We start from the raw sequence: 14,507 nt of genomic DNA, 5'->3' as shown, positions 1-14,507 counted from the left end.
ATATCCCTGGTTTTATAGGAATCATGCCATGTGAAGTTCTGGATTCACCTGCGGAGTATGCCGATGAAATTTTGTAAGAACGGACACAAGATGTGGACGCGGTTACAGTGAGCATTTAAGGCTCGGGACGGTTGGAGGGAACTGGAGTGGGATCGCTCCTGCTGGGATAGTCATTGGTCGCCGGCTTACCTGCAAATAGAAGTAATACAAGCGTATATTTTATAATTTAAACATGATGCAAATTCCCGTAGGACCATGAATGTTGTCTTTGGACGGTTAGGAATGGCGTCCTCAGACCATGATGTCCTGGGCCATGGGTTGTTTGGTGCAGGATTCGCAGGCCATGAAATGCTGTTCTCGGGCTATAAGGATGGTGCCTCTGAACCATGACGCCTTTGAATAATGATATGCAAAAGATTGAAAGAGGTCCTCAGGCCATGACATGGTGTTCTCGGGATATGAAGATTTTTCCTCCGAACGATGACGCCTTCGGATGAGTTGGCGATATTTCAACCCACGAAGGATGCGGTAGTATGATGCGGACAAGACAGAGCTCAGTCTTGCGAATTGAAGGGCAGAGCTTAGCCCATAAGAGAAGCGAGATAAATAGTGCTTGAGATAGCGCTTAATTTCGAGGAAAATTAGAGGCAGAGTCTAGCCTCGAAAGGCAGGAGAGTAGCCTTATGCAAAGATGCGAATGCAGATAGAGGTAGAGCTTAACCTCGGAAGGCAGAATGGTCGCCATATGCAGATTGGAAGGCAGAATAGTAGCTTTATGCAATGTAGATGCAGATGGAGGTAGAGCTTAACCTCGGAAGGCAGAATGGTAGCCTTATGCAGATTGGAAGGCAGAATAGTAGCCTTATGCAATATAGATGCAGATGGAGACAGCGTTTAGTCTCGGAAGGCAGAATAGTAGCCTTATGCAATGCAGATGCAGATGGAGGTAGAGCTTAATCTCGGAAGGCAGAATGGTAGCCTTATGCAAATTGGAAGGCAGAATAGTAGCCTTATGCAATGCAGATGCAGATGGAGACAAAGTTTAGTCTCGGAAGGCAAAATGGTAGCCCTATGCAATGCAGATGCAGATGGAGGTAGAGCTTAACCTCGGAAGGTAGAATGGTATCCTTATGCAAGTTGGAAGGCAGAATAGTAGCCTTATGCAATGCAAATGCTGATGGAGATAGCGTTTAGTCTCGGAAGGTAGAATGGTAGCCTTATGCAAGAATGCAGATGGAGACAATGCTTAGTCTCGGAAGGCAGAATGGTAGCCTTATGCAAGAATGAAGATGGAGACAGTGTTTAGTCTCGGAAGGCAGAATGGTAGCCTTATGCAAGTTGGAAGGCAGAATAGTAGCCTTAAGCAATGCAAATGCAGATGGAGACAACATTTAGTCTGGGAAGGCAGAATGGTAGCTTATGTAAGAATGCAGATGGAGACAGTGCTTAGTCTCGGAAGGCAGAATGGTAGCCTTATGCAAGAATGCAGATGAAGACAACGTTTAGTCTCGGAAGGCAGAATGGTAGCCTTATGCAAGAAATAAAGTGACAAATGGAAGTAGAGTTTTCTTAGCTGATAGCAGATCGCGACATTGTGATTATTGGGAGCATTGTAACTACGGAGCATTACTGGCGTGTGCTGGTAACAAATGTTGGCAAGTGCAACGGTTCTGAGAACAATGTTTGTCCCCTGGGCGTACGATATGTTTAAGGATTTCACAATCCTAGTGCCTGCGTCCAAAGAAAAATCGTGAGTTTTGTAAAGGGGGAGGTTAGTTCGTAACCCCGCTGGCTTTGCTTGACTCGCTCGACTTTGATCTGGTGATACCGTCTATATCGTTGGGGTAGCGTTGCTAAACAAGACGGTTTCAATAATAAACATGAATGAATTTGTAAAAGCATGACATAAATGTATAATAATTAAAAAATAATAATAAATAAAAAAATAGCTTTTTAGATGAACCGACGACTGTGACATGACGTAGGTTGTTATCAATACCTTAATGTAGGAGAAGCTCTGGGGCAAAAATAGGCGATTTTGGGCGATCTAGAGAGAGAAACAGCCTTATGGATTCGCCGGCCGGCGGCCAGCCATTATTTTCGGCTGGTCAGCCCCCCAACACCTCTGCACAACCTCCTACTACAACTACAAACAATCCCCAGCCCTCAAATCCTACAAACGAACCCATTAATTACGCAAAAGCTGCGAACCCTACTTCGATGACCACTGCCATGCAGAATCGTACTGCTTCTATAGAGCCAATTGCCCTTCGTCGAGCCAATGTATTTCAAGGACAACCAACGGTGTGCTTTACAGAATCTGAAGTGGAACGTATGAACGTTCTTGAAGGATTATAATATGCGGTTGTGTGCAAATTCTCATACAGATGGCCTGAGCTTAATGAATTACGTCGTGTTGTGCCTATTCAATGTGGAATTAAGGGTGAGTGTCTTATTGGATATCTGCGTGATAGGCATGTGTTGATAAGATTTACATTACGGCAAGATTTTGTTAATTTTACGTCGAAAGGTGTCTACTATATCAAGGACAAGCATGGAGAAGAATACCAGTTGAGAACCTTGATATATGATGCTAAGTTTAAGGTGGGAGAGGAGACACCAAAGGTAATGGCTTGGATATCCTTCCCAAATCTGTCACCAACCTATTTCGTGAAAGAATGCTTGTTCTCATTAGCATCTGCTGTAAGTGAGCCTTTACATCTCTATGAACCTACTGTGAATAAGACTAGACCTAGCTGTGCTCGTGTGAAAGTGTTAGTCGACTTATTAGCTAATCTCCCTAAGAAGGTACGTATGGACATTGTTAATGAAGACTCTGGGGATGTAAGAACAGAATGGGTGAATATTCAATATGACTATTTACCTAAATACTGTAAGGAATGTAAGCTTCAAGGGCATGATATGATGGAATGTTGGAGGTTGCATCCTGAACTTGTGCTAACAAGAGGGAAGAACAGCAGGTAGATAACAATGGCAAGGTTGAAGGGAATAAAGACAAAGGGAATAATGCTGCTCCTTAAATGATTCTATCAAATGGTAAGGTCGTGGGCAATGTTGGTCCCCAATGGAAAGAAGTGAGGGATAGACGAGGGCAAGGTAAAGACCAACAAAATGGAAAGGAAATTATGCCAATGATTACACAAACTGTTGTTGTGCAAACTGATGTTTCGCCTAAGTAGGTGCAGACAACCAATAAGTTTGCCTTGCTGGAGGTTGAAAACAGTGAAGGTAATGAGAACAAGCAATTGGTTGTAGTAGAGGAAGATGCTGAACAAAAGAGTATGGATAACCAAAAGGAAAAAGGGAATCTGAATCCTACTGCACCAGAATTTGTGCCTAGATCACCTGGGAAAAACAAAAAGAAAAATGGGGATAACAGAAATGCAGAAGTAGTCAAACAAAATCTGAAGGCAGCAATCCCAACTGGTAGTTCCAATTCAGCAGGAATCAATAAACAAAGAGAGAGGGAAGAAATGAAAAGCAAGGAGAAAATAGCTTATGAACAACAAGTCAAGGAATCTACTGCACAGTGGGTACAAAGGGCCTTTACTGGAAAATATGGTGACAGTTAATACTTCAGTACAGGATATTCCTTCTCAGGATACTAGAGTGGAGGCAGAGCTAGCTAAGAACATTGATCAAGAAAACATTGTGGATACAGATTTTGAAAAGTTCCAGAATAATGACAAAGTTAACTGGCAAGGAGGCAAGTTATGGTCTGACCAAGCAGAGGAGGATCCAGATGAGGGTGTGATACAAGTTGTGATGCAAAGTGAAGAAGAAAATGGTGGAGATGCAAATGATGAGGTGGATCAAAGTGTTAATGGTAAAGCAAAGGGTGAAGGAATCAGTGGTGAGCAGAGTCTAATAAAAAATGTAACTGATGTCAATGAGGAGCAGGCTCATAATGATGAGCAAAATAACAAGGAAGGGAATTTGTTAAAAGGTGTGCCAAGTAAAGAGGTAGACAACAATGCCATTGATCTAGGGGGAACTGAGCAAACAAATATAGTTGAATTTGGTAGTACATTAAAAAAAAAGAACTCCAATACTGCAGCAAAAGCAACAGAAGAGATTATGCCTTTGAATTTAATGCAGCACCAGAATGAGGCAGGGAAGCAGGCAGTAGTTAACATGCAAAAAAATACCAATATGATAGTTACAGGAGGTGACAAAGATATAGAAGGTGCTGAGGGTGCAGGCAAAGATATGGATGAAGAATCAACAGTCCAGAATTTTCAAAATATAGCCAAACAAGGAGATCTGTCTCCCAGATTGATAGAACAGGTCAAATCTGCAACCAAGGGCAGGAAAAAACAAGTGAAAGACACCTCAAATGCTCATGCAGGAGGGGTTCAAACAAGGAGAACAATGTCCCTCAATAAATCACACAATCAGTAATGGATGCCATTATATGGAATGTCAGGTCAGTGAATACTATGCAGGCCTTTGAAAGATTGATTACTATGCATAGGCAACATCATTCTGAGTTTATAGGAATTCTAGAACCAATGCAACAGTCCAGTAAAATGGAAAGGTATAAGAGCATAATAGGTTTGGCTCAGGCTGTGGTTAATGTTTCAAATAAAATATGGGCATTCATTGTTGAAGTCTTCGAGGTTACTATTCTGTACAACATGGTGCAGCAGTTGACTTTGAAATTATTCCACATTGAAACTCATGTAGAGTTGATCCTTACCTTGGTGTATGCAAAATGTGATAGAATTGAAAGGATAGAATTGTGGGATTCATTGTATGCTATGGCTACAAATATGACATCTCCTTGGCTTGTAGGGGGATTTTAATATGATCTGGGATGAGGAAGAAAAATTTGGAGGATTGCCAGTATCTCTAATTGAGGTTGATGATTTCAGACATTGTATTAATACTTGTAACCTGACAGACTTGGGCTTCAAGGGTAGTATTTTTACCTGGTGGAATGGTAGATCAGAGGATGACTGCATATTCAAGAGGTTGGATAGATGTTTGGGTAATATGGAGCTGCAACAAACTTTTCCAGGATTTGAGATCACTCATTTATCAAAGATTGGATCTGACCATTGCCCAATGCTTCTGAAATGTGACATTGAAACTCCACCTATTAAGAAATCATTCAAATTTCTTAATTTTTGGACAAAAAATGACACCTTTAAAGATGTTGTGAAAGAGAACTGGAATGCAGATTTTAGTGCCAATCCGTTTGTACTGTTCAATCATAAGCTTAAAAAGTTGAAGAAAGTGTTCTCTACTTGGAGCAGATCAACATTTGGAGATATTTTCCAAAAGATTGCAAGCCTTGAAGAAGTGGTCTTAGTGCATGAGAGGCAATTTGAAGCATATCCTACTCAGCAGAATAGAGAGAGGCTGCAGAAAGTTCAAGCTGAAATGATTAGATTTTTGGCAATTGAAGAGGAATTTTGGAAGCAAAAGTCAGGCATAGCTTGGTTCAAGGATGGGGATAGAAATACTAAGTTCTTTCATGCACAAGTTAAAGGGAGGAGGAAAAGGTTACAGCTCAATAGAATCAAGGATAACATGGGCAATTGGATTGAAGAAGATGAGCACATTGCTGAGGAAGCTGTTAGATTTTACCAGGATCAATTCACTGAAACTGTAATTCCCAGTGATTTTCGTATTATTGATCATGTACCTTGTTTAGTTGAGGAAGAACGAAAATACAAAGCTGACAGCAGTACCAACAAGAGAAGAAGTTAAGAGGGCAGTATATGGTTTGAATGGAGATTCAGCAGCTGGTCCAGATGGGTACACAGGTGCCTTTTATCACACATGTTGGGATATTGTTGGAGAGGATATCTATGCAATGGTGTTAGCATTCTTTAATGGACAACAACTGCCAAAATGTGTGACACATACCAACCTTGTGCTACTGCCAAAAAAGAAAGAGGTGAGTACATTCTCAGATTTGAGGCCAATCAGCCTTAGTAATTTTATCAACAAAATCTTCTCGAGGGTTATTCATGAGAGGTTGGTAGATTTGTTACCTCATTTGATCTCAGAAGAGCAGGCAGGTTTTGTAAAGGGAAGAAGTATTGTGGAAAATGTATTGCTCACTCAGGAGATCATAACTGACATAAGGATGAGAACTAAGGCTGGGCCTAATGTGGTGATCAAGCTCGATATGACAAAGGCTTATGACAGACTTTCGTGGTTGTTCTTGACAAAAATGCTAAGGAAGCTGGGTTTTTGTGAGAGGTTTATTGGAATGGTGTTCGACTTGGTAGGAAACAACTGGTATTCTGTGTTAGTCAATGGACAAGCTCATGGTTTCTTCAAGTCAACAAGGGGTGTCAAGCAGGGTGATCCTCTTTCACCAACGCTGTTTATCCTAGCGGCAGAAGCTCTCTCAAGAGGCCTGAACTCATTGCATCAGAACTTATACTTTTGTGGCTTTGGATTACCTAAATGGAGCCTAAAAATCAACCATTTAGCCTATGCAGATGATACCATAATTTTCTCTTCTTCTGATGCTACATCTTTACGCTTAGTGATGGAGGTTCTGCATGCTTATGAATCTGCATCTGGCCAGTTGGTGAACAAAAGCAAATCTCCCATCTATATGCATCATTTATCAGATATGGAGGTGGTTAGGAAGGTGGAAAGGGTATCAGGTATAGGCAGTGGGGATTTTCCATTCACATATCTTGGTTGCCCAATTTTTTATGCAAGAAGAAAGCTAGAGTATTATCAACCAATGATCAACAAGGTGCTTGACAAACTGCAGGCTTAGAAAGGAAAACTTCTTTCAATTGGAGGAAGAGCATTATTGATAGCAAATGTCCTTCAATCATTGCCAATACACCTGCTGTCAGCTGTGAATCCTCCTAACTATGTGATTAACAGGCTACATAAGATTTTTGCTCAGTTCTTCTGGAGTAGTGCTGTGGGGGGTACAAGCAGGCATTGGGCTTCTTGGACAAATCTGTGTCTGCCATATGAAGAGGGAGGAATTGGTTTCAGATCTTTGCATGATGTTTCTAAGGCATTGTTCTCCAAATTATGGGGGAATTTCAGAACAAAACCTAGCCTTTGGAGTTCATTTGTGAGTCAGAAATACTGCAAGAAGCATAATGCAGTACTAGTTCCATGGAGGAGAGGCTCACATGTGTGGAGGAAAATGCTGGAATGTAGGGACATCATTGAACACCAAATCTTATGGAAACCAAGAATGGGCTCTGCATTGTTTTGGTTTGACAATTGGACTGGTTTGGGAGCCTTATACTTCCTTGTTCCTTAGAACTTTGGAGTGGATGAGAGCATTCAGAATGTATTTGAGGTTGTACAGAATGGAGCTTGGGATATTGATAAATTACTGGAGGTGCTTCCTAAGGACTTAGCAATGCACATTGTTGAGAAAATCAGTCCTCCAGTACAGGCAAATACACTAGACTCCCCATATTGGATGCTTGAACCAAAAGGGAACTTCACTGTCAAATCTGCCTGGGAGTACCTAAGGAGGAGAGCTGATCCTAAGGAGGCCTACAAGAAGATATGGGTAAAGGGGATTCCTTTTAAAATTGGATTCTTTATGTGGAAAGTGTGGAGAGCAAAATTACCTTTGGATGATTTTATGAAGAGGTTAGGATATCTGATGCCATCCAGATGTTGGTGTTGTGTTGAACCTAAGGAGGAAACTCTGACTCACCTATTCTTCACATCTAATACAGCTAAAATAGTGTGGAAATATTTTCTGGGGAGAGCAGGTATAGCTATTGAGGGGCTAACTATGCATCAAGCAATTACGAAGTGTTGGACAGCCCAAGTTTTACCAAGAATCAAACCAGTAATGCAGGCACTACCTTCCTGTATTGTATGGGAATTGTGGAAGAGGAGGAACAGTCTAAAATATGGGGAAGTGGTGTCAGTTAGCAGGGTTATTCATCAAGCTTCAACAACATTGCAGTCATTAGTCAAGTTAAGAAAGCCAGGTCTTCGAGTGCCTCACAGATGGCATCTTTTATTATCAACACTGGAGAATTATACATCAAGGCTAAGGTTTGACAAAGTCACTTGGGAATTTCCAATAGAAGGGTGGTTAAAAGTGAATACAGATGGTGCATCTAGAGGGAATCCAGGGAGAAGTTCGATTGGCTTCTGTATAAGAGATGACATGGGGGATGTCAGGTATGCAGTAGGAAAGGAGATTTCTGAAGGATCAAACAATGAGGCAGAGGCAGTAGCTATTTTGGAAGCTCTGAGGTTCTGTAAATCCCAGCAGTACTCGAAGATATGGTTGCAAACTGATTCATTAGTATTGAAAAATGTTATAGAAGGAACATGGGATCCACCTTGGACCATTGTTGAATATGTGGAGGAAATAAGGCAGTTAAAGGGAGAATTCAGCATTAAGGTGTCTCATATTTTTAGAGAGGGGAACAAGCTAGTAGATCATCTGGCAAACTCTGCATTTGATGCAGGAGGCATAGAGGGCTTTGGCTTCTGGGATCTAGACTCACATGGGAGAAGGTTAGTTAATGGAGATAAGCTGTAATGTCCACATCTGAGAGTCAAAGTTGCAAGAAACTAAGCTGGAAAGATAGGGGAGCTGTTCAGGAGATACAACAAATTACATGGGGTTCTCATCATGCTCAAATCTGGTGTGAGGAGAGCATGGTGAGCAGTTTTTTCACTGACAGTGTGTTCTTTTTAGCAGGTGAGGCCTCTAGGCACTACTCTCTAATGGATTTACATCTGGTGGTATTGGTGAATTACACCCATTCCAGTGGAAGAAAATTAGAGGTAGCTAAAAGCTTAGAGGCAAAAAGGAGCAGGCAGCTGATTAAAGTCTCTAGGATCTGCAGATTGCTTAATTCAGAAATACAAATCATCAGTGCAATCTCAGAGGCAGGAGAGCAACATGCAAATCATAAAGAAAGATATCAAATAGAGTGGATCATAATTGTGCACAACATGTGGACAGTTGAACTTGAATTCAACTGGATGATACAAGAGTGTACAATAATCATTCAACAATGGAGAGGAAATAAAATGCATGATACAAGGAACCAGGCAAACCTGAGAACAACACTCATCGTCATTCAAGAAGATCGCAGCAAAGATCGATATATCCAAATCCAACAGGAGAAGGACATAGTGATCTGTATTTTCACTGACATTGAGTTAAGTTTTGCAGGAATTTTCACTACTGTGACTATGCTTTACTTTATGAGGAGCTTGCAACTGGTGGTATTAGTACAATGTACTCAGTCCAGTGCGAGTGAATCATGGGTGGGCAGAAATACAGTAGCATTGAGAGGAAGGGGAAAATACAATGCCCAGATGAACATGCATTTTCACGCACGCACTAGGTGTTGGCCAAGATTTCTAGGCAATGTTACTGCATTATGGATGCAGCACCACAGTACATTAGCACAGGAATTAAAAATCACAGAAAGGCCAATAAAAACACAGGACTCAAATGCGACATGGAGTACATTCAACACTCGAGGGAGCTGATCTGGAAATGGCAATTCACAAGGCATCTTTGGCTAGGATTTACGGATGAACATAGTACACAAGGGGCTAGGATTTTAATCAACAAAGACAAGGAAATATCAAGAAAAGGAAAGCAACATCAACAGCGGAGAGATATCAGTACTTCACAAGAACATTGTCATTTTGTGATATCAATGTTGAGTTCATTACTCAACATTGGTAATAGGTTTAATGTAATTATCAAGTTTTATCACTTTCATAGTTTAAGACCACCTGACAATGTACTTTGTTTTCTTTGATTTTTTATATAAATAAATCCTAGCCCTAGGCACTGCCTAGTAGATTGTTTAAAAAAAAGATGACTGTGACGTGGTTCAGGACTCCTCAAAATTCTGCCCTAGTTTGATGGGTTGACGTTTCTGACTGTTGCTCGTGCGGCGATCGGCTGAAATTACATCGGAATTTTGAGGGTCCTCCTCCAAATTCTGCCCCAGTTTCCGATTGTGCGGGGGGGGGGGGGGGGGAATGAAATTTTTAGTGAATTGTGACCGAAGCCATAGGGCTGCCTATGTATCCCCTCTTAAAAGGGAATCAGGTCAGGCGTAGTTCAATTTATATCATATAAGGAAAGCATAAAGATTACACACAGTAACACTTGACTGCATCTGAATTGATCGGCTTCGGCCAGACTTCCCCGTCCATTTCTGCAAGTATGAGGGCTCCTCCTGTCAAAACCCGGTGAACCATGTATAGGCCCTTCCAGTTGGGAGAGAACTTCCCTTTGGCTTCATCTTGATGCGGAAAAATTTTCTTCAACACTAGCTGCCCTGGTGTGAACTGTCTTGGCTTGACTCTTTTGTTGAAGGCTCTGAACATTCTGTTCTGATAGAGTTGACCATGGCAGACTGCATTCATTCTCTTTCCGTCTATAAGGGCTAGTTGCTCATAACGACTTTTTACGCACTCTGTGTCGTGGAGCTCAGCTTCTTGTATGATCCTTAGGGAAGGAATTTCTACCTCAGCGGGAATGACAGCTTCTGTACCATAAACCAGCATATAGGGGGTTACCCCGGTTGATGTGCGGACTGTGGTGCGATACCCCGGTAGAGCAAATAATAACTTCTCGTTCCACTGTCTATGCTTCTCTATCATTTTCCTCAATATCTTCTTGATATTCTTGTTGGCGGCTTCTACAGCTCCGTTCATCTGAGGTCTGTAGGCTGTGGAATTCTTGTGTTTGATCTTGAAAGTTTCGCACAAAGCTTTCATCAAGTCGCTGTTGAGGTTGAAGCCATTATCAGTAATGATTGACTCTAGAATTCCGAATCGACAAACAATGCGGTCACGGACAAAATCCGCCACGACTTTCTTAGTCACTGCTTTGTAAGATGTTGCTTCGACCCATTTGGAGAAATAGTCGATGGCCACTAGGATGAACCTGTGCCCGTTGGAAGGGGCAGTCTCGATTGGTCCAATAACATCCATTCCCCAGGCGGCGAACGACCACGGTGAGCTTGTTGCATTAAGCTCGTTCGGAGGTACCTTTATCATGTCTGCATGTATCTGACAGCGGTGGCATTTCCGAACATACTGGATGCAGTCCGTCTCCATAGTCATCCAAAAGTAACCAGCCCAGAGTATCTTCTTTGCTAAGACAAAGCCGTTCATATGTGGACCGCAGGTCCCAGCATGAATTTCCTCTAGTAGCTTGGATGGTTCCTTTTGATGAGTGGTGATTTTACCACTCAATCTAGCCTCTTTTCCTTAGCTTTTATGTCCTTTTACTATAATATGAGGTCGTTTATGGTGTGTATTGTTAGCTTTTCAGGAAAATGATGCTACGAAGTGATTTGAATTGAATTGAAGTGGAATTGAGCAAAAGAAGGTGAAAACAAGCAAAAACTCTTCAGTGAATCCGCTTCTGCGGAAGGATGGCCGCAGAAGCGACCCTGCATCTGCGAGGAAAGAACCGCGTCTGCGGAAATGGATAAATTCTCAGAAACCGCATCTGCGGTTGGTTTTTCGCCTCTGCGATGGCGCATCTGCACCTGGAAAACCGCATCTGCGGTGACAGCACAATTGTACAATTCTGCTTCTGCGATTGGAGTTCCGCTTATGCGGAGCCGCACCTTCGATTATTCTTCCGCAGGTGCGGAAGTCGAGCATCAGACCTGGGCAGAATTGACATTTCGCAAGTTCTCATCCCAAACCATTTTTATACTCGTCCAAAGAGATCTTTGGCATATTTTTGGCTTATTTTCAGTTCTTAGGGCTAGAGAGAACAAGTTTTGGAAGCTAGGGCTTTGCACACACACTTTGGTCTTGAAGATTGAAGCTTTTGGTTGAGAATTTCTTACCCATTTATGTTGCTTTCTTCATTTCCTTGCTTTGTATTGTATATCTAAGTGTGTAGTATTTTCAACACTTAAATCTTGTTTATGGAAACATTCATGTTTAAAGTGTGGATTAAATACCTTGTTGTGCTTATGTATTGAATGATTTTTATTTATTTATGAAGTGAGTTATTGTTATTTTAATTATTCTTGTTCTTTAATGTTTCCAAAGGGATTATGTAACCCTAGGACTCGCCCATCAACTCCGAATTAATTTTGGAAAAGATAATTTAGGGTTGGGAAAGATTAATTAACAAGAACTTGAGGCGTTAACCCTCATTTTATAGATTCTACCTAGGGATAGGATTGAACTACTTGTAGCCATTCCGGGTGTGCTTAATCTTCTAATTGTTTTAGGGATAATTCAATTAGGAAGTCTTGTTAGTCTTCGAAAGAAGCTAATTAAGAATTATTATCCGTGGCTAATTAACATAAACTCGCTCATACTTGTAAAATCATGAAATACATTGGATCGTTACTTGAGTGTAATTCCCGATGCAACCATACTTGTAGCCATTGATCATTTTACTTGCTTTCTAGGTTAGATTACATTTCCGCATTTAGATATAAAACACTTTCAAAACCAAATTCTTATTGTTTGGCATTGCGCGAAAAGCGATAATTTTCTTACATTCCTAATTGCCTACACATTGTTCTCTGTGGGATTCGACCCCGACTCATAGTTGGGTAAATTATATTGCATGCGACCGTGTCTATTACTTTTTAGTAGTGGATTTGGACGTTATCAAAATTGGCGCCGTTTCCGGGGATCGAACCCGGGTCACCCGCGTGACAGGCGGGAATACTCACCACTACACATCTTAATAATCCTAAATCGGGAGTTCTCCTATACAGGATTCCTCCGCTGTGAAAGAAGTTGTTGGACAATCTACGTAGTGTGCGTTTCTAAGCAGGATTTGAAAGCCCTGGGTACTCTCCTTTTGCCAAATATTCCTTGATATCATGAAACCAAGGCTTTCCGTCTGCTTCTTCTTCAACATGGGCACAATAAGCTGGCTGATTATGGATTTTCACCGGAATGGGATCAATGAAATTCTTGTCTGGATGTTGTATCATATATGATAGGGTCCAATGCATCGGCGAACTCATTCTGGATTCTGGGAACATGTTGGAATTCCGTCATTGTGAACCTCTTTCTCAACTCCTGTACGTGGTGCAGATACGGGAGTATCTTGGAGTTCTTGGTTGCCCATTCTCCTCGTACTTGATGTATAAGTATGTCTGAATCTCCAATCACTAGCAGCTCTTCAACGTTCATGTTAATGGCCATTTTGAGTCCTAAGATGTAGGCTTCATACTCGGCCATATTGTTGGTGCAGGGGAACCTGAGTTTGGCAGACACCGAATAATGCTGACCGGTTTCTGATATTAGGACTGCTCCAATGCCAACTCCTTTGAAGTTTGTTGCTCCATTGAAGAACATTCTCCAACCGTCATAGGATTCCGTAGTGTCCTCTCCTATGAATGATACCTCTTCATCAGGAAAATACGTTTTCAGGGGTTCGTATTCTCCATCCATGGGGTTTTCAGCAAGGTGGTCTGCTAGTGCCTGTCCCTTGACCGCTTTCTGAGTTACGTAACAATGTCGAATTCGCTCAACAGGATTTGCCACTTAGCTAGCTTGCCAGTGGGCATGAGCTTCTGAAAGATGTACTTCAAGGGATCCATTCTCGATATGAGATATGTAGTATAGTCACAGAAGTAATGGCTCAGCTTCTAAATAGTGCGCTCGGACTGCCCGTCCGTCTGAGGGTGAAAAGCTGTGCTCAACTCAACCTGAGTACCCAACTCTCGTAGTACAGACCTCCAAAACTGTGAAGTAAACTGAGTGCCCGATCTGAAATGATGGAAACTGGGACACCATGCAAACGAATAATCTCCCGTATATATATCTCTGCCAACCGCTCTGAAGAGTAAGTAGTACGGTTAGGAATGAAGTGCGCGGACCTGGTTAGCCGATCCACAATCACCCAAATAGCATCGAACTTCTTCAAAGTCCGCGGGAGCCCAACTACAAAGTCCATGGTGATCCGTTCCCACTTCCATTCTGGAATATCCATCCGCTGAAGCAAGCCACCCGGTCTCTGATGCTCATATTTCACCTGCTGACAATTGAGACACCAAGCTTCTAATCCCACAATGTCTTTCTTCATTCTCCTCCACCAATAATGCTGTCTCAAATCCTGATACATCTTCGCGGCACCCGGATGGATGGAATACCACGAGCTATGGGCCTCATCCATAATCAACTCCCGAAGCCGATCTACATTGGGCACACAAATCCGGCCCTGCATCCTCAACACCCCATCATCACCGGTAGTCACATCTCTGGCATCATCATGCTGAACTCTGTCCTTAAGGATAAGCAAATGAGGATCATCATACTGGCGCTCTCTGATGCGCTCATATAAGGAAGACCGAGAAATCGCACAAGCTAAAACCCTACTGGGCTCCGAAATAACCAACCTCACGAACCGATTGGCCAAAGCCTGAACATCAACTGCAAGAGGTCTCTCCCCAACTGGAATATACACCAAACTCCCCATACTCACCGCCTTTCGCCTCAAAGCATCGGCCACAACATTGACCTTCCCCGGATGATACAAGATGGTAATGTCA

General features: G+C 42.1%; 1 protein-coding gene across 1 annotated transcript; it reads left to right on the top strand.

The window, feature by feature from the left end:
- Positions 4,422-8,530, top strand: LOC109227594. Its single transcript, XM_019392793.1, has 6 exons — positions 4,422-4,703; positions 4,816-5,634; positions 5,681-6,650; positions 6,764-6,846; positions 6,905-7,114; positions 7,277-8,530. Exons 1-6 carry the CDS (start codon positions 4,422-4,424, stop codon positions 8,528-8,530), a joined length of 3,618 nt encoding a protein of 1,205 aa, XP_019248338.1.

Source organism: Nicotiana attenuata, chromosome 6 (assembly GCF_001879085.1).
Source record: "Nicotiana attenuata strain UT chromosome 6, NIATTr2, whole genome shotgun sequence".
Taxonomy (NCBI): Eukaryota; Viridiplantae; Streptophyta; class Magnoliopsida; order Solanales; family Solanaceae; genus Nicotiana; species Nicotiana attenuata.
Note: the sequence above shows the minus strand (reverse complement) of the source record. Positions and strands in the feature narration are given on the sequence as shown.

Bases quoted from the DNA above. Each gene is read 5' to 3' on its own strand.
- LOC109227594 (XM_019392793.1), top strand. From the start codon at position 4,422: ATGGATGCCATTATATGGAATGTCAGGTCAGTGAATACTATGCAGGCC. The intron at 4,704-4,815 runs GTAGAGTTGATC...CTTGGCTTGTAG, and splicing joins TATTCCACATTGAAACTCAT to GGGGATTTTAATATGATCTG. The intron at 6,651-6,763 runs GTATAGGCAGTG...GACAAACTGCAG, and splicing joins GAAGGTGGAAAGGGTATCAG to GCTTAGAAAGGAAAACTTCT.